Genomic DNA, 21479 nt, shown 5'->3' on the forward strand with positions numbered 1-21479 from the left:
TGCCATCTAACTGAAATTGTATTCTTGACATGTAATTAAAAGCGCTCGAATTGTTCGATTATTAAGAAACTTTGGAATATAGCGTTATCGAGATTTGAATAAAAACTTTCATCGAATTAACTTAATTATACTTAATCAGCAATTAATTCGACTAATACAATTGCTTACAGTAAAATTTCTAACACAAATATTTCTAGACTCCATCGTTTCTTATCATCTTTTCATAAATGAGATGTTAATTTGTGAAATGTAAGATAAATTAAGTAACCATTATTTATAATTATTACTTTAACTTTATTTAAAAAATAGGAAAAATATAGAATAAAAGATGTCCATTTTTACCAACATCTTCAATCTTGATTTAATTTACTTTTTATTTTTTAGTTCTAAGAATTAGAAAAAGAGTAAATTAAACCGAATTTGAAGTTAATCTATTGGTAGAAATAGAAGAGAATATTGAAAATAGAAACTCTGACTTAAAGGAAAAGTCAAAGACACTTAATATCTATTCATTTGAAAAAATAAAAATATTATTCATCTTTCGATAAACTGCAACAAATAGATATGATCATAAATCGCAAATGATCAACTTTCATTATGATGGATTCTAATTTCTAAAACAGTTTCCTTTATTCAGAGATGATTTTATTTATTTTGAAAAGGGAAATATGAAAAGAAAAAAATGTTCAGCAGATGTAACAATTATGTATATCGTTAGGCAATCATTGCTTACTTATATATTTATAAATCTATCCAACAAAATTAATGGTTTCTAAACTATTCGATTAATTGTTGCATCCACTGAACATCGATCGCTTTATATATCCTGACAGAAAAATTTATTATTTTAAATTTTTAAGTTTGGAAATTATTTCATATTCTTTCACATTTTTCTTTCAGTAAGCAAATGCAAGGCGAATCTAATTATTGATTCAGAAAACATACATCCATAACCTCTCATATTTTAATGTACCGAATATGAAGATTTTTTTCTTAAAATGTTACATTGTAAAAAAAGTATGTATTTTTGCATCTTTCCAAGTAATATCTCGGAATTGATTATATCTTGGAAAATAAATTTTATTATATAAACATGCTGACATGATAAATTTAGAAAAACAAAATTAAATGAAGAAATAATATCCCGCATACAACGAATCAAATTCAAAATTTATCGAAATTTATTTTCACTTATATTATAAATAAACATTATCGATGAAACGTTTATTCCTTCTTCGGCGCGACGGCTTGTTTTGCTTGATGGGCCTGTAATACGGCCACGGCTTCATCAACCTTGGCCTTCAAAGATTCCTTATGTTCCAGCATATGAAGCAGTTCGCTGTTATCGATCTCCAACAACATACCAGTGATTTTGCCGGTCAATTGTGGATTCATGTCATGAATCAGAGGGAATAAACGTTCTCCTAACATTTGTTTTTGTTCTTGCGGTGGTGCCGCAGCTAACATCGATGCAGTGAGCGGTTCTTGACCCTGGATATGAACCGCCTGCTGCATAGAAGGACCACTCGGTGTAGGTAGAGCCATAGCCGCTTGTGGAGGATTGCGCATGTTTGCGGTGTACTTGTAATTCGATGGACGGCTCTGACCAGGCGAGACACCAACGGCTGGTCCAGCCATGGAACGGCTCTGCATATTATTACTAACAGCTTGCAGACCTAAAATACATAGGCATTGTCAGATAATGTAAAGTAATAATTATTTTGCTAATTATTAAATATAATTGTAGTTATTATAATATTATATATTGTAATATTATTATTGTAATAATCACGGTATGGATTTACAAGTTGTTTATAGAATTCTGTTTATATTAAACAATATATTTGTATACATCAACACTTTCTTTTAGCAATACCTGTGATAGGTCTTGCAGACATGTTATTACGTAAGGCTCCAGCTTGTGCGGCAGGAGCTCGCGGCGCCGCTCGGAATGGTGCAGCTTGCATTGACGCGAATCCAGAGTTGCCAGTCTGTGCATTCGGTCTTACTTGATTTGGTTGCGCTGGCCAACGTGGAGTAGCACGAATCTGCGCCATCTGCGCGGGTCCATAGAATCGCTGCGGCTGCGGCAGTGTAGGTACAAAGTAACTACCGGCGTTACCAGGTTGATGGAATATTTGACCCATCTGCTGCATGCGCATATTCGCCATACGTTGCATATATTGAGAGGCAAGGTGTGCTTTACGATCTTCTTTACGTTGCGCCAGAGCAACGTAGAGGGGTTTGGAACCTACGATGCGTCCATTCATCTCAGTAACTGCCTTGGTGGCTTCCTCTGGCTGTGAGAAGCACACAAAACCAAAACCCTTGCTACGTCCTTCCTCCATCATCACCTTCGCTGAGGTGATTGTGCCAAACGGCGTAAATTCTTTACGCAGACGCTCATCATCGATCGTATCATCCAGATTTTTTACGTACAAATTCACACCTTGATATCGATTCAGCCGTTCGATTTTCAATTGCTCGAATTTCCGTTTAAGTTCCTGTTGACGTTCGGCTTTCTTCTGAGCCCGTCCAACGTACATACACTTGCCCTCGGCAATCTCCTTGCCGTTCAAATCGAGCACCGCCTGCTCGGCAGAGTTTGGGTCCTCAAACGCGACAAATCCGAAGCCACGTGATTTGCCGTCGTCCTTAATCATCACTTTGTGACTTGTAATGGTCCCATACTTTTCAAACATTTCCTTCAGCTTGTCGTCGGACATATCCTCGCCAAAGTTTTTTACGTAGACGTTTGTGAACAATTTGGCCTTCTCACCTAACTCCTTTTGGCGTTCCTTACGTGGAATGAATTTACCGACATACACCTGTGAGCATAATCCATGTTGAGAAACAGAAAAGAAATATTAAGTTATCGCGCTACTTCCTAGTCAATGGACAGTTTAAATTCTTAAAATTGTGTAAAAGAATTAAAATAATATAAATAATAATATAAAATATAAAAACATTACAAACAATATTAATGTCTTAATATCATTATACATAAAATCACTTTTAATTTTATGTTATTAAATATTTTAAGTTAATAAAATATAAAAGTTATATGGCATTCATTTGTCCTGATAAAAAAAAATTGTTAGAGAACGATAGAAAAATCCTATTGTTTTGAATATGGAATTTGGTTCATGAATTCCCTAATTTGAATCAGATCTTACAGAAATCTTATAGAAAATCTTATAGAACAGATAAAATACGATATGATTCATATCCAATCAATCATAATGCTCACGAAGTCAATGGTAGAAAATATTGATGAGATATAAATTTATAGAAAACAGATACAAATTGATAGAAATCCTATCATTTTCAATTGTTCTCTATCAACTTTTTTTATCAGGGATGATAGGCTTATTCCTAAATTTTAAGCAGAATCGTAAGGCTCGTAATATATTCTCATAACACTTGTAACAACTTATAACTGTTTATAACTTAATACAATATCTTTACAGACAGTTTCTTTTGCTAGTTATAAGATTTACGAGAAATCATCATTAGGTATTTCGTACACATCTTATAATATCTATATAAAATATATAAAACATCAGTCATAAAATCTTATATGTCTTACCAGAACAAATTACTCTGCTTAAATTATCCATAGATTCTGCTTAAAATTATCCATTAGTATGCTTGAGGTTATATATCATGTAGATTATATAAATGTTTCGCTCTCAAATCAAAATAATGCACACGGCAAAATATGCAAATAATGGAAGTGATGTAACATTGAAATTATATGACATAAATTTATCAGACGAAACTTTATCAGAATGATTAAGTGTTTACTTTGTAATATATTCTTTATAATATATTCTTGAAATGTGTCTCTTATATGCAAATGTTTCAAATTAAGAAAAAATATTTAGAGGATAAAAAGTTTTGTATATACTTGTAATATAAAATTCCATACATTTAGAATTAATTTTTAAATCAGTAAAAATCAATATAATTTTTTTTAGATATTATTAATATAATCAATTTTTGTACCATGTATGTATTATAGATTTGTCTCATAATTTATTAAACGAGAGAAGCTCTTGACTCGATAAGCCAATCAATTGAGATAATAACTTTCATCCTATAATCAATGGAGAAAGAATACTTTACCTTCTTGCCATTTAGCAACATTCCATTGACTTTTTCAATAGATTTGTTGGCCGCTTCCTCTGTTTCAAAATGAACAAAACCGTAACCCTTTGACGCGCCTGATTCGTCTTGCGTAACCTTGCAACTCAGTATATTACCGAATGCCGAAAACGTATCATACATCGCTTTATTGTCTATGTTTTTATCTAAGTTCTTGATAAATACATTTCCAACGCCTGATTTGCGTAAGGAGGGATCGCGCTGGGACCACATAATCCTGATAGGCCGCCCTTTTATAATGTCGAAGTTCATAGTATCAAGGGCGCGTTCAGCTGAAACATAAACATCCGTAAATGTATATTTATGCTAATGACTACATAGAAGTTGAATAACATGTTAAAGATTTTACCGTTAAGTTAATCGCGAAGGCGGATTTTTATCATTAAATAAATTCATATGTATACATAATTGCTTTTGTAACTGTTAAAATTTATAAGTTAAAAATACTATCTCCAAAAATTTACATAAAATTAAATTTTAAAATTGAATTACACAGTATATAAGATGTGTTTTGTAGCAGAAAGAAAAATGTTTTTATTCCAGACTAACTTTTGTATATTTGAATACTTCTTGATTGATATGTATAAGAATTAATTTCGTGTGCATGCGCATGATTTTTATGAATTTATTCTCCCAAGCATAAATATATAAAAAGAAATAATCTTGTATTTTTCGATTTTTTGTATTTTATAAAATATTTTTTAAATCAAGTTACAATTGTAAAAATTCGTTTCTTTCAATTAAAATTTATAATTCATAATTTTTTCCTATTCTTTCTTGATTTCAGAATTAATATTATTAATATTATTAATATTACAATAATAATAATATTACAAAATGAGATATATTAATGTTTCCCATAATCCAATTCTTGAAATTAGATACTTATTTAATCGAAAATTAAGAAAAATATTTGAAGTTCGAGTTAATATTTCTATTTCGTTTGAGTGTGTAGTTATGAAATACAGTTAATGCGTGAACTACTCATTGAATTTAGTTTCTTACCATGTGCGTCACAGTGGAATTTTCATTATCGTAAATGTACAATGATAAGTATTGTGTAGTGTGTCTAAATAAAATTGTATCCTTATAAGTACTATGTTGAGACATTTTTTCTTTAGGTATATCATTATTCATCTATTTATGTCATTTGAAATTCTATATTAAATATTAATTTTTTACAAGCATTTAAAAAAAATTATGATAGTTTCAGACACAAATATGACACCAATCTGATACTCAACAGGTCTGTTCGTTGTTTTAAATTAAACTAATAACTCATAAAGTGAAATAAATATATTATATATTTGAAATTTGCCGAAAGCGAAGAAGTTCTATGCAATTCAATAAACAGCGATAAAGAACATGAAAAAACAAAGTAATTGAAGGAATACATCTGTTAGTTCGGAAAAGAGAATTGTCTTTTGTACATTCTGACCTCAAGTCAGATAGAAAAAATTAAAATTTTAGCTCTCTTTTCTTTTTTCCTTCGTTAGAAAAATTCGTCAAAAAATTTAAATCTTATAACCGTTTTAGAAGATAATGGATATAAGTTTTTATGAGTTTATAGCTAACAAACGTTTCATCGAGAATTTTCTTAAAAGAAATTCCTGTAAGGAGAAAGAATATCGAATAAAATCGATGTCTTTCATTTTCTAAAAAGAAATCGAATTTTCAAGACAAAGAAACATTGAAATAAATTTTATAGAAACAAATTTGCGGATCATTATCTAACAGAAAGAAATTCTCTTTCTTTTTTCTCTTTTTTTTTGCTTCAGATCAGAGAAATCCTCATATTACACATCCTCATATTACATCCTCATATTACAAAAGACTTTGATAAAAGATTTGTTCTTTTAACTTTTATCTATCTTGTAACTATATCTTCTGTATAAAAAAAATAAATGTACTAAAATTTCAGATATTTTCGATGGATTTATTTTTTGACTACTTTGACCGCGCGTCTCCAAATAATGCATAATAATAAGAAAAAAAATTAAAGAAAAATAATATTTTCTCTTATGGCAAATCCGCTTAAGTGTTAATCATCAATAATCGTTAAGCCCGTGATGGATCGAGAATCGCAAATTGAAGATTAGAATTTAATCAATCAGAACAAAACGGATTAAGATTATTCGATTAAAGTCTAAAGTCTGAAACACAGTTGAATGCATAAGCAATCGTGGAACGGGAAATAACAGATTTCAACCTATCATAAATGTATATATCAGAATATACAGTGCTGATAGGTTGAAGTTAGAGTTGTTACTTTTGACTGATTTCGATAATTCTTAAAATTTTAAATAAAGCTTCGAATTTTTTCAAAGTTTGAAGTCAATTTCGAAACTTCAAAAAATACGAATGAAAATAACGAATTTATTCAAGAAATATTATATAAATAAAATTTTTATATATATATATATATATAGACACACTAAAAAATGCGATATTCTTAAAAAATTTGTAATATTATATAATCTAAAATATTACATACTAATAATTAGATTCGATATGCATGTATTGGGTCGTCCGGAAAGTTTGTGCCGCAAAAGACTTAAATTTAATAAATGAAATTAAAAATTTAAATCTGCGATTCAATTTTTCTTCAAAAACGGCACGAACTTTCCGGATGACCCAATAAATAAGAAAAAGGATAATGCTAATAAATAAAAAAAATCCAATTAAGAAAATTAAAAAAAAGTAAAAACAAATTTATTCTCAAATAAATGAACAAAAAATAGTAAATTAATATAAATGTTTTAACTTTACTGAGTAAATCTTCCTCAGCATACAACAATAATTTTAAAAATGTAAAATTCAGACAGCATCATAAAATCAATGAAAATATTGAACTTGTGTATTTTTTAATTTAATAATGTAATTACAACATTAAAACATTCTATTTCAGATTTTGTCATGCATATATAATTTTATAAATATGTACCTATTAGGGTAATATTATTATCATATTATCATATTATCATATTAAATTAATTATTACATTTACACGATTCGATTTACGAAGTTATAACATCGATGTTATGAAACTAGCCAATCAAAGCTATTCCTTTGAAAAATGGAATGACTATGATTGGCCAGTTTCTCAACATCGATGTTAAATCGAGCCGTATAAATGTAATCCATAATTATGTTACTTTAATTGTTCAAATTTAATCATTCGATCTTTGAAGATTTTATTTTATTTGATGCTTTTTTTTTTCAAAGTTTGAAGGTCCAAGCCTTCGAAGCAAATCATCTATTATTCTATTGCATGCTTTTCAATTGTGTTTCAGTCTTAATTCCCCTCTTCAGCTCATGATCCTCTATAACCTTCATCCTTAAAGGCCATAATACACAAAAGGCTTAAACGGTAAAACGTAAGCAAATCCAACAGCAAATCCAATAGCAAATCCAACAGGTTGATATTCTTACTGCTTACATCTTATTATTTAAGTTTTTATGTCACGTCATGCTCTGCTGAAGCAACGCGGATCCAACAGGGCGCGCGTTGGCGCGACACATGTGAGACATGCAGCAGGTGGCGATTCGCGCGGCGTTACCGACGCTGCGTTACTTACCACGTTGACTACCACTGCCGCAACCATCACCACCAGCACCACCACCACCACCATCACTACCACCACCCACCACCTCTACCATCATTATGAGAATTGTGCAATAATAAAAATAATAACAATGATAACTCACCATCGGCTGGTTGCTGAAAGTTGACATATGCGTAGCCGAGCGAGCGGCGGGTGATCATGTCGCGGCATACGCGGATCGACAGCACAGGTCCAGCCGTTGAGAACTTCTCGAACAGCATCGCCTCGGTGATGTCGGTGTGCAGATTGCCTACATAGAGCGAAGCCATGGGGTAATTGGGTGCTCCAGGATTCATGGCGGCGGCTGTGGTGGCGGTGGATTATCGCAGAGAAAAGAGAGAAACGGGACGGCGTACTTCGGCGTCGCGCGCGACGCTTCAATCGTTTGGCTTCTTCCTTGTCTACCCTCCTCGCGCGGTACGGCTTATCCTGCTCCGTTTACAAGGCACCGCACCTGTCCGTGTATCGTCGCTCGCGCGTCCTCGCACACGTTTTCCTCTTCACCTCTCCCGCTTCCACTACGTGCGTGCGTGCGTGGGTACTTTTTTTTGCGTGCCTGTGAGTAGATAAATTCCTCCGTCTGTTTCTCCCCGCGAACGAACGTCGCTCACGAATACTCTGGGTTCTCGACTCGATATTTACTTCCCTTTCTTTTCCTTTATCATCGAGGACACGACGATTTTCGCTTTGTGGTTTTGCGATTTTTTTTCAATACGTTTTTTTTTCACAATTTTTTTTGCTTTTTTTTGGGTTTTTCTAGGAGAGTTAGTTTCACGAAATGGACATTAGGTTATGTGGCCTATTTCAGGGGAAAAGGAAACGCACACAACAAACGCGCAACGCGAACACAACTCTACCTTTACTGAGGCAAAAAAGCGACGTGCGGCATTCTTGCACGCATTTATATATCCGGTGATCCGCGCAATGATCGCCTACTCCTCCATAAAGTAGTTCCCTCTTCCGTCAACATGAGAAACGTTTGCCCATGTTGCTATTGGTTAATTTGGAATAAAACTTTTTTATTGGTTAGTCCAATGGAAAAACTCCAATAGTGTTTTCCACTGAGAAAATTAGTGCAGCACTGAAATTCAATTGAAATTCCATTAAAATATAAATCATTATATTTATTTTCAATGTTAATAAATAATAATTTAATCTTTTTAATTGCATATTATTTGTTGTCACAATCATAATGTTAAAAAGCTAAAATTGTTTATTAACATGAAAATGCATAAATTGATTTCAAGTAGTATTACACTCCACTAAATTTCCCAATAGAAACTAATCAGCGCTTAATGATTTTTTAATATGATTCGTTTCTTTAGTTCTTCATTGGATCTAAGTGTAGAAATCATATTAAAGAATCTAAGAGTAAAATCACATGATGCGAAAAAAGGCTGCGAAATAGAGAATGCGTCATTGGTCTAGTTTCCACCGAGGATTCAAATCGGATCAGAATGTAAGAATCAATCAACAATATTCTCCTGTTATAGTCGAACGACAGGGGAATGCTCGACAATTGGTTAGTTCTTACATTCTAATCCGGTTTAAATCTTCAATGGAAACTAGGCCATTGAAACAACCAATTAGCGCTATTCGGAATAACGCAGTAACGATGATTGGTCGCTTCTATGACACATTCTCTATTCCACAGTCGTTTTTCATCGTGTGATTTCACTGTAATGGCTCCTGCACACTGGGCGCGGAAACGCTTGCAAAATAAGACGCGGTAACCAATTATCCATGAACATGTTAGGAGTTGTTATCTTATTGGCTATCACATCACATTTTGCATGGCAAACGTTACTGCGTCCAATGTGCAGGAGCCATAATGGTTCTTGCACACCAGCGCGATGCGTGACACGCAACATCTAGGTTGTCTTCACTCGAATGCATCTATGTATCATTTTGTTATTCATCGAATGTTAAACGAGGATAAATAATACATGGGTGCACCCGGATAAATTTCCGAACAAAGTCCAATAAGCATATATATAGAGTGTATTCCGAATCGGATTAGCTTAGTTTATTTTTTCCCTTGATGTTGGCAACTAAACCAAGAAATGTTCCGAACCTACCGATCGACAAACTCAGCTATTGGCTTCTATTGGTTACGAGTTATGACAGCCGACGGGTTCGAAACATTTCTGGATTTAATTATGGAACTGCCAATATCTAGGGGAAAAAAATGAGCTAATTCGGTTCGGAATACATTTATAATTTTACCAAGTATTGCGACGTTGCACCAAAAGTTGGACGAAGTTGAATATTTCTCATATACGACAAGCGAATGAGTCAAACTGCGCATGGCTACACAAAAAGCAGAATTAATTGAAAAATGTGATCTTGATCATGAAACTTTATCCCTAGGATGGAAAGTGAAAAATGAAAAATTTCTTCATTAATTTCAATGGTAAAAATTTTCACTTTTCACCTAGGGATAAAGTTTCATGATTGATATCCTTATATACTATAACCTTGATGTAATAAAACATCTTACAATCTTTACTGGAAGAATTATATATATGCTTATTGGACTGTGTTCGGAAATTTATCCGGGTCCGGGTGTACTCACGTATTATTTATCCTCATTTAACATTCGGTAAACAATAAGGATAAAATTATACATAAATGCACTCGAATGAAGACAACCTGAATGTCGCGCGTCACGTATCGCATGTCGCGCATTGTGTCGATGTGCAAGAGCCATAAACACTAACTGATAGCGTTTTCAGTCTAAGTTCCGACTAAGTTTACACTAACCTAGATTGAAGTAATGATGTTTCGTGCTCTCCTATTGGTAGTATATAACGTCAATCAATAGCGAAGCATTTTCTAACTCAAGTTGGTGGCAAACTCGGTCGGGCTGAAAACGGGAGTGAGTTTTCTTTGCTGAATGCAGCCAATCACAATCACATAACAAAAAATTTGCATTTTTTTGTTTAGTATGCTCTAAAGTCGATTCTACATTAGTTACAAGTTGATTGCAAATTTGTTGCGACAGTCAATATGAAGCGTTGATTTCAAAATGCAAGCTTCAGATTGGTTGTCACAACAAACTTGCGATAGCTTGCAACTAATGTAGAACCGGCTTAACATGTTTTTACCTCTTAGTTCGAATCTACAATAACTATTTTAAATCTTAAGCCATAAGAAATTAACTAATATTCTCTTTAAGTTCGACTGTAATTGATCAATTTTTTACGATTAAAAACTTAAAACTGGATAACCCGGGATCTACAATAAATTTTTAAGCCTTAAGCCATAAGAAATGGACGAATCACAATCAATTATTCTTTTCGCATTCGACTGTAGTTGGTCAATTTCTTAAGGCTTAAGGCTTAAAACGCCTATTATAAATCCGAACATACAGTCAAAGGAGGAGAATAATTAATTGTGATTCGTCCATTCCTTATAGCTTGAGGCTTAAAAATCTATTGTAGATCCGGGATGACAATTGCAAAGCTACTTTTTCTGCAACCTGCAATATTACGAACCAAAACAAAATATTTAGAATAAAATTAAAATTATTTGACTGATTGAATTAATCTTCAATCTATAACACGTAGTTTGAATATGGATTTTACATATGTTTAAAATATATAATTTTAAATATTCACGTACACACTGATAACATACTATAAAATCTTTTCTTATAATTTATATTCGTAATTGTATTTCAATACTTTGTATTGAAAATATTAATGATTTCATACAAAAGCTTTATTTAATTTATTTTTATGTATGTTAATTGTGTAATGTAAAAGTAATTAATTCATTTTAAAATAAATTGAATGACTGTCAAATCTTTTTAATTGTATTTCAAAAATTTTATACAAACGATTTTACAAGAAAATTGTCTAATAGGAAATCATTTTATTGATAGCAACCTAAATTTAAAACAAAAAAAATTAAACTAAATTTAAAGAAATTAACTATAGTTATAAAATTACTTATTGATAGAAATAAATATTAATCGATAAGTCAATTGTTGATTAAATTAATTGGTCTAAAATTTTGTTTTTTTTTTCGAGTTCCAGAAAATCGCAATATGACAACTACAACTACGCATAGTACATACGCATGTCGCCATTTAACATTGATCTGTGAACGTGAAGTCCATCAAATTTCCTCGCAGTCCCTATAGAAAGCATCCTCTGAAATGAGCAAGCCAATGAATCAATTGATCAGTAAATAGTCAATTTCATTTTATGTCTAATAAAATATTGATGTTTCTGTTTCTTTATGTGATCGATTACTAAGTGAGATGATATAGATGATACGAATTCTTACATAATGTATTTTTCATTTCAGCCATCGGTTTTAGGAAATGGTACTACAATGCCAGCGGATTTAATCAATTAGGTAATAAAAAGTGACGTTTTACATTGTTAATTAGTTAATTAATTGCATGAAAATGAATGAAATTCTTAATCCTAACCTAACCTAACCTTGTTGTTAATACTATAATTTCCTTGTATAGAAGCTGGTATTTGTAACAACTCGTTTTATTGAACTAGTAGAGACGTTTAATACATGTGTTACCTGTAGTTACTTACTTAACTATAGTTGCTTCCTTATGTGTTTACTGTATTGGCTAATTTTTTTTATAACAAATTTGATTATCATTTTGACACTAGTTGCAGTACATATATATGTGTAATTTTGTGAAGAAGTTGACACTAAAGAATATGATAACAAATCTGTTTCTTTTTAGAATTTCTTGTATAGTCAAATCTTCCTCCTTTTTTTTATTTTAAAGAAGAGTTGAATCAAGAAGTTTATCTAAATAGATTAATATATTTTGAATTATTATTATTATTATTATTATTAATTTATTTTTCTGTTCAGGTTTAATGAAGAATGATTTAATGAATGATCAATTTCATTCGAATGTAGCAGAAGCATTGAGACGCCTTCCTCAAGAAATTTTAGATCAACGCAATTTCCGTATAATAAGAGCCCTACAGTTGAGTGCTTCTCACAGAGTCTTGCCCAAAGAACAGTGGACTAAGTACGAAGAGGTCAGTAAATATCAGTTATCATGACATAGACTGATCAATATCGCAATTGATCCAAAGTCTTTTTAGCCAAAAAAAGAATTTTTTTGCAGGATGTAGAATACCTTAAGCCATATCTCGATGAAATCGAAAAAGAGAACGAGGAGAAAGCGAGATGGGAAGAGTCATAAAACTTAGCTTATAATTACTATAGTAATATAACAAAGATTCTCTGTTCTGTAATACACATTTCGCGGAGAAGAGTTGGTTTGTATATATTAAGATGAATAGAGATTAAATAAATTAAATTCATTTGTTTAAAACAGTTATAAGTATTCAGTGATGTTATGTATTCATCATGTTATAAACATCCGTTTAATTTCCCAAATGATCATTTCCAAATAATAAACTGTGTATCAAATAATAATAAGTTCACAACTTATAATTGTGAAAAAATATCTATTAAGCCCATGTCACACTGTACATAAAGGTCGATGATTGCGAATTGAAAATTAGAATTCAACCAATCAAAAACAAAACATAACGGATTAAAATAAAAGTCTGACTGGTTGAATTCTAATCTCTAATTCTCAATCCTCAGTTTCCAATACGTTGTGATACAAATTTTAGGAGGAAAAGGCACATGCTACAATATTGATAGAATATTTAATTATTGTAATGCACATACTTTTTTTTTAATAGCCAATACGTTCAGTATTTGCTATATTTATATTCAGTGCATACTGATGTACATTGAAGCCGTCATACAATTGCTGATAAAAACGTATGTTTAATAGAAATTGTTGATAAAGATGTGGTTTATATATATATATATATATAAACGAGGAAAATTATGGAGACTCATCAATAGATTTTACTGTTCTATTTAGTAAATCACGTATTTGTATTTTTATTTAGATTAATGTACGATGTCTTTAATATGCATTAGTGTGTTCAACCAAATTTGCTATAAATAATTCATAACTCAGTACATGATATTAAATGAATTGCAGATGCAAAAATAATTCTCGATCGAAAATACATGATAATTGGAAAGAAATTATATTTCATTGTCAATTGTTTTCGCGTTCACATATATGTCTGCAATATATTTCTTATGTAAGTGTATATTGAATCACTTACATGTGATAACTGAATGATAATTAAACAATAATAATAATAACGTCGTTAGTATGTTTTATTAAGTTGATTAAGAGAAAACAAAAAATATTAAGCGACATAGTGAAACATAGACATAGTCAAACGAAATCAAATTGAAATAAAACATAAAACAAGTATGTTTAAGATTACAATATTTAAAAATATCCTGATAATCATTTATTAAAAGTTGATTTTTTTTAATTTCTAAGTGGACGTTCCAAAATGCGACTCGAGAAATTAAAAAATGCAGTTTTATCTATTAATTAAATAATTTTGAGCACAAAAAATACTGAAATTTTTTAAAGTATAAAAGTGTTTTTCTGGAAAATTTTATTACAACATTTAAAGGTCGCAATGAGGGTTATTTAAGAAAAAAATCTTTCCTTTTTAGGGAAAAATTCAGTCAAATTCTTCAAAGTTTCTATATTTTACTATATTTTTATTTTTCAGCATCAAATAATGCATCAAATTTTGCATTAAAATCATGTCAAACATTTTGCAATTCTGAAATCGATATCTCGAAATGAGTTAATGCTTTACTCGATTTTTCCCTTAGTATCCATATGGACGAATGTTGCATACCGAAAGTTGAAGAAAATGAAAAAAAGACTAAACGAAAGTGCTCCAATGGAATTCGACCGGCCCGGATGTGTCATTGGAGATCATTCATTGATCGCCATTGAGTTACATCATCCCTCGCAGACGTGCGGCACGCGTTTCGCGGGTAAATTGTCGGATCAATATCTCACCCCCACGCAAACCTGAGCTGAGCGGTATCGCCGAGAGGAGCGTGCGGCCGCAAAAGTTTCAAGGAAGCCGTCGTGATTGCATCTCGTCAGACGACAGAGAGTGTTACTGGTGCTGCTGGTGACTCCGCTGATCGCTGGTCCTCCTGAACATCGAGTGTCTTTCTCGAACGCGAGCGAGTTCGTTCCTACCGGATGAGCTCGCGTGATCAGCAACGTTTCTCCAGCAACGTGCCGAAGAATACGACGCGCGCTGGTCAGCACGAAAAATGATTCGGAGCGTGGTAAATTAAATCATCTCGACATTAAATTGAATCATCTCGATAAGATGAATTGTTGAACGCGGTCGCTCACCTTTTTCCCTGAGAAATGCTTCGACCGGTAGAGGGTTCGATCGACAAATTAATGGTCGCGTTGCACCCGGCAATCAGGTCAACAGTTGCTTTTTTCTATTAAAATCGAAGGGGATAATTAATTTGTAACACAGTTGTGGCATCTTTCCCTCGAAAATCGACTCCGGATGTGTCCATGAATATTAGGCTTAATGAAAGCAATATGGGGGTTGGAACCTGTAGTTCAATGAATCACGGGAGATTTTTACAAGGGCAGCATTCCGAGATTGAGAAGATATTTTACGAATTTAATGTATATTTCGAGAGCTTTAACGACGCGGCTATCGGTTTCCACGTGGCTGTATCGAAGATCGAATTGCGGTGGATGACTCAGGGGTCGCGTTGTCGCATGAGGTTGTCAATTAGACAGCTTCGATCATTTTCGTCTGTAGTCTCGCTGTCGTGAAATATGCTGTCTCTCGAGGTGATATTTCAGAAATTTTAGAATATATAATGAAATTAATTTTGAATACAGTATAAATTTTAAATATATTAGAAAAAAAAAATCGGAGAACAGCATAAGAATAGTTTCGTCAGAACCTCGTGGCGGTGGGAGGGAAAGGGAGAAAGAAATTAGTAGGAATATAACGATCGAATACTCGCGGGTGCATGCAATACTGCATAAACTGCATTTAGCCGGTACTACCATCCGTTTGTTTTAATTTGAAAGGAAAAATGTCACAATTCATAAAGGCTTATTGTTCCAAAATCTCAGATATTCTCAATACTGAATCGATTAAATTTCTATTAATTAAATAATAATTTTTTTTGTAATTTTTATAAAAATTACAAAAATTGTTCAATTATTGTTTTTTTCCAGTTTTATTCCGAGATGCAAGATAATGATTTATTCCTTTATTTATTTCGTTGTAGGTATAATATAATTTTTTTATATCTTAATGATCTGCGTTCCATTTAACGCTCGCAACTATCCTTATTTATCAAATGTTAGAACAAATAATCCTCGCGAGCATTGTGAGCGCCAAATGGAACGCACTCCTAGACATCTATTAGAAGATACGAAACATACTATTCTTCTATTCAAATAACTAACACATTTTTGTTTGAAGTCATTGGGAAATTTTATTTTATTTTTGTTCTTTTTTGAAGAGAAAAAGATGATAATATGTGAGGTATTTTAAAGATCCATTTAAAATTCTGTTATAATTAACATTATTTTTTACAAAAAGTTTTTAACTTATGTTTAGGTAAGTTGTGAAACAGTTGCCGTCACGACTGATACAACAACCTTTTTGTTGACAATTGATGTTTATTACGAAGTGTACCAAAGATTTTTATCTGATTTTCATTGTTAAGTTTAACGAGGTTTGAAGTTCGTAAGTAACGAGTTTATAGTTTAAATTAGTAACATTATTTTTTATTTTGAATAAGTAAGAGAGTTGAAATAATTGTATTTTTGCTGAAAAACATAACTAAATCTAAATTTTGTCAGTATTTTTCATATTGTGACCTTCTAACAACTGAGTAACGTGGGATTTTTAACGATAAACGTCTTTTGTTAATGTGCAGGACTACATTACTACCGTTTTCTCTAAAAGAAAAATTGACAATAAAAAATTGAAAAAATTTTTTATTATCAAGTTATTAATTCAAAGTATTAAATTTTATGGAAGTTTATATTTCAGGTAAACGCAAGAACCTATTGTGAGGACTGAACCACCTATAGAAATTTTATATATATATATAATGTATAATATCTTGAAATAGTCGATGAAATCGTTTTGTGTGATTTGCAGATGCGGGGAATACAGCGACCGGCGTATTTCCACACGAGGAAAGCGCTGATAGAGGAGCATCAAGAAGACACGAAGATCGCGCGTCACAATCTTGATCTGAGGAAGAACACGACGATCGTTGCTAGAATAGTCAGCCAGTAACCTTTCTCGTTTCTTCGAGTTATATTAGCTCGACACAGTTGTGCATCAATCACGTATGATCACGTGTGATGAAATCACGATGTTAGATAAATCAGGTGCTGCGCCAAAATACTACCTCTGCTACATGTACAAAACTACTGAAGAATTGATCGTATTAGGGCTACAATGAAAAAATATAGATACATTATTATATTATAAAAGAATTATATATATATATATACATATATATATACATTCATCCAAGTATATATAGAAAGGATATATTCTGATGGATAAGCGTTTACACACAGTATTGATATAAAGTTCTGTATCAGAAAAGACTCTTCCTTGCTACGAGGTTCTTAGTCGATTGACATTATTTGTTATGAAAGCGTTTAGGGAAAGAAAACGAGAGAGAATGATAATTTATGCCTATCAATTTTTTGATGGATACGCACGTGTAGTAGGTGGATAATTGCATAGAAGTATACACACGCAACAAACACACGCATTGAAAGCTCAAGCAGAATAGATTTAAGTTAAAAGCGAGAACGATGAGTATACCATACGATGAGAACTTAATCTGGATAGTAGTGGTCGGCTTTATAGTGGCGTTTGTTTTGGCGTTCGGTATCGGCGCCAATGATGTCGCCAACAGCTTCGGGACGAGCGTCGGCGCCGGGGTGCTTACGATATTTCAAGCTTGTGCCCTGGCAACCGTCTTTGAGATCGCTGGTGCCGTTTTGATAGGATACAAGGTATCGAGGCAATGCTGGTTGTCAAATTTTTATAAATAAATAAAAATGTTATATAATATTGTATAAATCATCCGACGAAAAAAACTTTTCTTAGAATTCTTCATATAATTTTTTTCAGAATTTCTATACAAATTTTAGAATTTTTAAATATTTTTAATTTTATAATTTTTTTAGAAAAATTTTTTCTAAAAAAATTTTTTTAGATTTTTTTTTATACAAACAGTTCAAGAAGACTGAAAAAATCTACATCTTTTTTAAAATTTTTTTATATGTGAATTCTAAAATATTCCAAAATTTCTCTTTATAATTTTAAAAGGAAAACTTTATAAAATCTGAAGAGAAATTTAAGATATTTTTTTAGAAGTCTTTACATAAATTTGAAAAATGACAAATTCTTAAAAATATTATGAGATATAAGAATTTTTTCTCCAGGACAAAGGAATAATATATAATGTATATTTTTTAAAACTTCAATCTCGTTTGCTTTGCCTCTAAAGGTAAAATTTGCGTCCAGAATTTATAGAGCAACGGTAGAAAGTTCGACTTTGGAAAATTGTTCTCATTTGACGATTTATTCCTTCACTACAGGTCTCCGATACAATGCGCAAGGGTATACTGGACGTCTCATTGTACGAAGGCCATGAAAAGGAGTTGATGCTAGGAGCATTATCCAGTCTAGCCGGGTCCGGTGTCTGGCTACTGCTGGCTACTGCATTACGACTTCCAATTTCCGGTACGCATTCCATTGTTGGTGCTACAGTTGGATTTTCGCTCGTGTGCCGGGGTACCGCCGGGGTTAGTAGCACCACGACGCGTTGCGATTGCGTTACATAACATAGCTCATGAAGTAATTTAATCATATTCATGTTGTAGGTAAAATGGATAGCTCTCGGTAACATAGCAGCGTCCTGGTTTGCCAGCCCCATACTCAGCGGGATCGTGTCCGTCAGTATCTTTTGGATAATAAGAAAAATCGTACTCCAATCTAACAAACCGTTTGAACAAGGTCTTCATATTCTTCCTATAGCATACGGTTTGACCGTTGCTGTCAATATTATGTCAATTGCACTTGACGGACCTAAACGTAAGTATTTTGAAAAAATTAAGTATATTATCTTATCCCAAGATTCTAAATATTTTCAACAAAATAAAAAGGAGAAAAAATAGTATGAAAAAATAATGTTCTTATGTAACAATTCATTATTTTGAATTTTTCATTTTTTTATTCAAGATGTCTTTTTTAAATTTGTTAGTGCTAATGATGGACAAAATGCCGTGGTGGATCAGCTTGATAATTGCGATACTGGCAGGTATATTTGCCGCGGTAATCGTGTACGTGTACGTGGTACCACGGCAGAGAGCGAGAATACTATTAGCATCGAATGGCAGTGACGAGAAGGCAGCAGCAACGACGGCGACGAATTTTGGCCTCTGCCAAGAGAACAACGAGACAACGGCGTTGTCGGTGATCTCGGAGGCTCCCTGTGGCAGCAGCAACGGCAATGCTAAGGCCGACTTGGCTCCGAAGTTACGTGGTAATAGCAGCGAGAGCCCATTACTGATGGTCGCCCAAGCGGACGTAGAGAACGCGCAGATGGACGGGATAGCAGATGACGAGGCGCAACCGGAAGTATCGAGATTGTTCGCCTTTCTGCAAGTTCTCACTGCGATGTTCGGCAGCTTCGCACACGGTGGCAACGATGTTAGTAACGCGATCGGGCCGCTAATCGGGCTTTGGGCGGTATATGCGGAGGGCTCGGCCCGACAGGAGGCCGAAACACCCATACTTATACTGTTGTACGGCGGCCTAGGTATTTCTACAGGATTGTGGGTGTGGGGACGCAGGGTGATACAGACACTGGGCCAAGATCTAGCACGCATCACTCCTACGACCGGGTTCACTATAGAGGTAAACAAATTTTTATTTGGAGCTGATTATTTTCGGAGAATTCTGCAAAAAACAGAGTTAAATCCTTTTAGTTACTGATTTTTATTGTAAGTATTGTATACTTGAGTACAGAAATTTATAACACGAGTTTTATGATAATAATAAGAATTAATAGATATTAATAGATATAGACTTGAAGAGATTAATAATATTCCATTTTCCTCTATTTCTTTTCTATATGTAATTGACAAAGTCGATTTTCTGTTTGATTTTATAGATTAAACCTTTCTCTTTGTTGACTGAACTATGTTTATTACTCGACATAAAACTCTTGATTGTAGGTGGGTGCCGCGGTAACAGTTCTGTTGGCAAGTAAAATTGGTCTACCTGTGTCAACGACGCACTGTAAAGTGGGGTCAGTAGTGTGTGTAGGATGGGCCTCGCGTGGCGGCGAGGGAGTGTCATGGAAGCTGTTTCGCAATATCGCGTTTGCATGGCTGATCACCGTGCCAATGGCCGGATGTCTGTCTGCCGGTTGCATGGCCATTTTCCGCGAGATAATTAGTTTGTGATCTTTTGCAGTTGCAAACAACTCAAGCGCTTTAGACGCAGAATACCATCCAAATACTGCTGTTGTCAATAAGTTCTGAACAAATAAATGGTCAAACAAAGAAATTTTCATCTGCTTCGTTGCTCACTTTTTCAAAGTTTAAGTTTTAATTTAAGTTTAAATTTATTCAAATTAAGTATATCAAAAAACAGATCCACGATAAATTTATGATTCTTTTTGCGAAGGAATCGGTACTGCCTCAGTGAACATTTTTATTATAATTCTTTTTAATTGTATGTCTCTCAATTTTTTAAACCTATTTTATTTAAAAATGTACTTCTGTTTTTTTTCTTAGATATTTTATTATCATTTATATTTTACTTTTGTTTTAATTTATATTTTTTTATGAATCTATTCTGTGCGTAACTAAACTAGTATACTCGTTGTACTTAAAATATAAAAAAATAAATATATTATAAATATAATATAATATAATAAATATATTATAAATACATCTAGTATTTGAAGTTTGATGAAAGATATTGGGTTGTCCGGAAAGTTCGTGCAAAAGATTTAAACTTAATAAATGTATAGTAAAATTTAAATCTTCTGCGTTTCAATTTTCCTTCAAAATCGGCACGAACTTTCCGGACAACCCAATAGTTTTAGTGCAGTGCGAAGGACAGATTCTATTTTTTCGTTTTTAATATTATTGCTGTACGCTATTTTTATCTGATTTAGTTTTTCTATTGTTTTTAATTTGCTTGTTTGTTTTATTTAATTTAGTTTTAGTTAATTTATACGTGAGTGAATTAGTAAGTAATCTTCAATTTGTGGTTTGTATTTTTTTTGCTTTTAATTGTGTGACTTTGTATATTGTGTCAATATAATATACAAAGTCTTGTTTTCTATTGCTGTATAATTTTTTTTATATAGTTACTATACATTAATAAAATTATAACTTTTTAAAAAATTTCTCAGATTTTTTACAAGTTGAAATATATCTAAAAAATAGAAAAGATAAGAGATCTTTTCTAGAATTCTTTATATATTTTAATTTAAGATTTCTAGTTCTATATTTTCCGAAAAAATTTATAAAATCTGAAAAAATTTAAGATATTTTTTCGGAAATCTTCATACGTTTAAAATATAAAATATTTTAAAATATGATACAGAGAGAGAGAGAGAGAGAGAGAGAGAGAGAGAGAGAGAGAGAGAGAGAGAGAGAGTAGTAGTTACGTTACGTAGTATTAAGTTAAGTTAAGTTAAGTAACGTAACGTTAATACGTAAGTTAGTAGTAGTACGTAGTAACGTAACGTAACGTAACTTAACTA

The 21479-nt window shown here is 32.5% G+C and overlaps 3 protein-coding genes across 3 annotated transcripts; 2 read left to right on the forward strand and 1 right to left on the reverse strand.

Moving 5' to 3' along the window:
- Positions 1 to 822: 822 nt before the first annotated feature.
- On the reverse strand, positions 823 to 8068 carry LOC105627172 (polyadenylate-binding protein 4-like). Its single transcript, XM_012208459.1, has 4 exons — positions 7876 to 8068; positions 4129 to 4439; positions 1877 to 2828; positions 823 to 1676 (listed from the first exon to the last, which is right to left on the reverse strand). The coding sequence occupies exons 1-4, from the start codon at positions 8066 to 8068 to the stop codon at positions 1225 to 1227; spliced, it is 1908 nt and encodes a 635-aa protein (XP_012063849.1). The 3' UTR covers positions 823 to 1224.
- A 3807-nt stretch (positions 8069 to 11875) lies between these two features.
- On the forward strand, positions 11876 to 13107 carry LOC105627173 (cytochrome b-c1 complex subunit 7-like). The gene is made up of 4 exons (XM_012208460.1): positions 11876 to 11962; positions 12087 to 12137; positions 12624 to 12796; positions 12886 to 13107. Exons 1-4 carry the CDS (start codon positions 11935 to 11937, stop codon positions 12961 to 12963), a joined length of 330 nt encoding a protein of 109 aa, XP_012063850.1. The 5' UTR covers positions 11876 to 11934; the 3' UTR covers positions 12964 to 13107.
- Positions 13108 to 17502: 4395 nt separating this feature from the next.
- Positions 17503 to 20269, forward strand: LOC105627174 (sodium-dependent phosphate transporter 1-B). Its single transcript, XM_012208461.1, has 5 exons — positions 17503 to 17706; positions 18295 to 18501; positions 18580 to 18790; positions 18960 to 19615; positions 19936 to 20269. The coding sequence occupies exons 1-5, from the start codon at positions 17503 to 17505 to the stop codon at positions 20164 to 20166; spliced, it is 1509 nt and encodes a 502-aa protein (XP_012063851.1). The 3' UTR covers positions 20167 to 20269.
- Positions 20270 to 21479: the final 1210 nt, after the last annotated feature.

This window comes from Atta cephalotes (genome assembly GCF_000143395.1).
Source record: "Atta cephalotes unplaced genomic scaffold scaffold00008, whole genome shotgun sequence".
Taxonomy (NCBI): domain Eukaryota; kingdom Metazoa; phylum Arthropoda; class Insecta; order Hymenoptera; family Formicidae; genus Atta; species Atta cephalotes.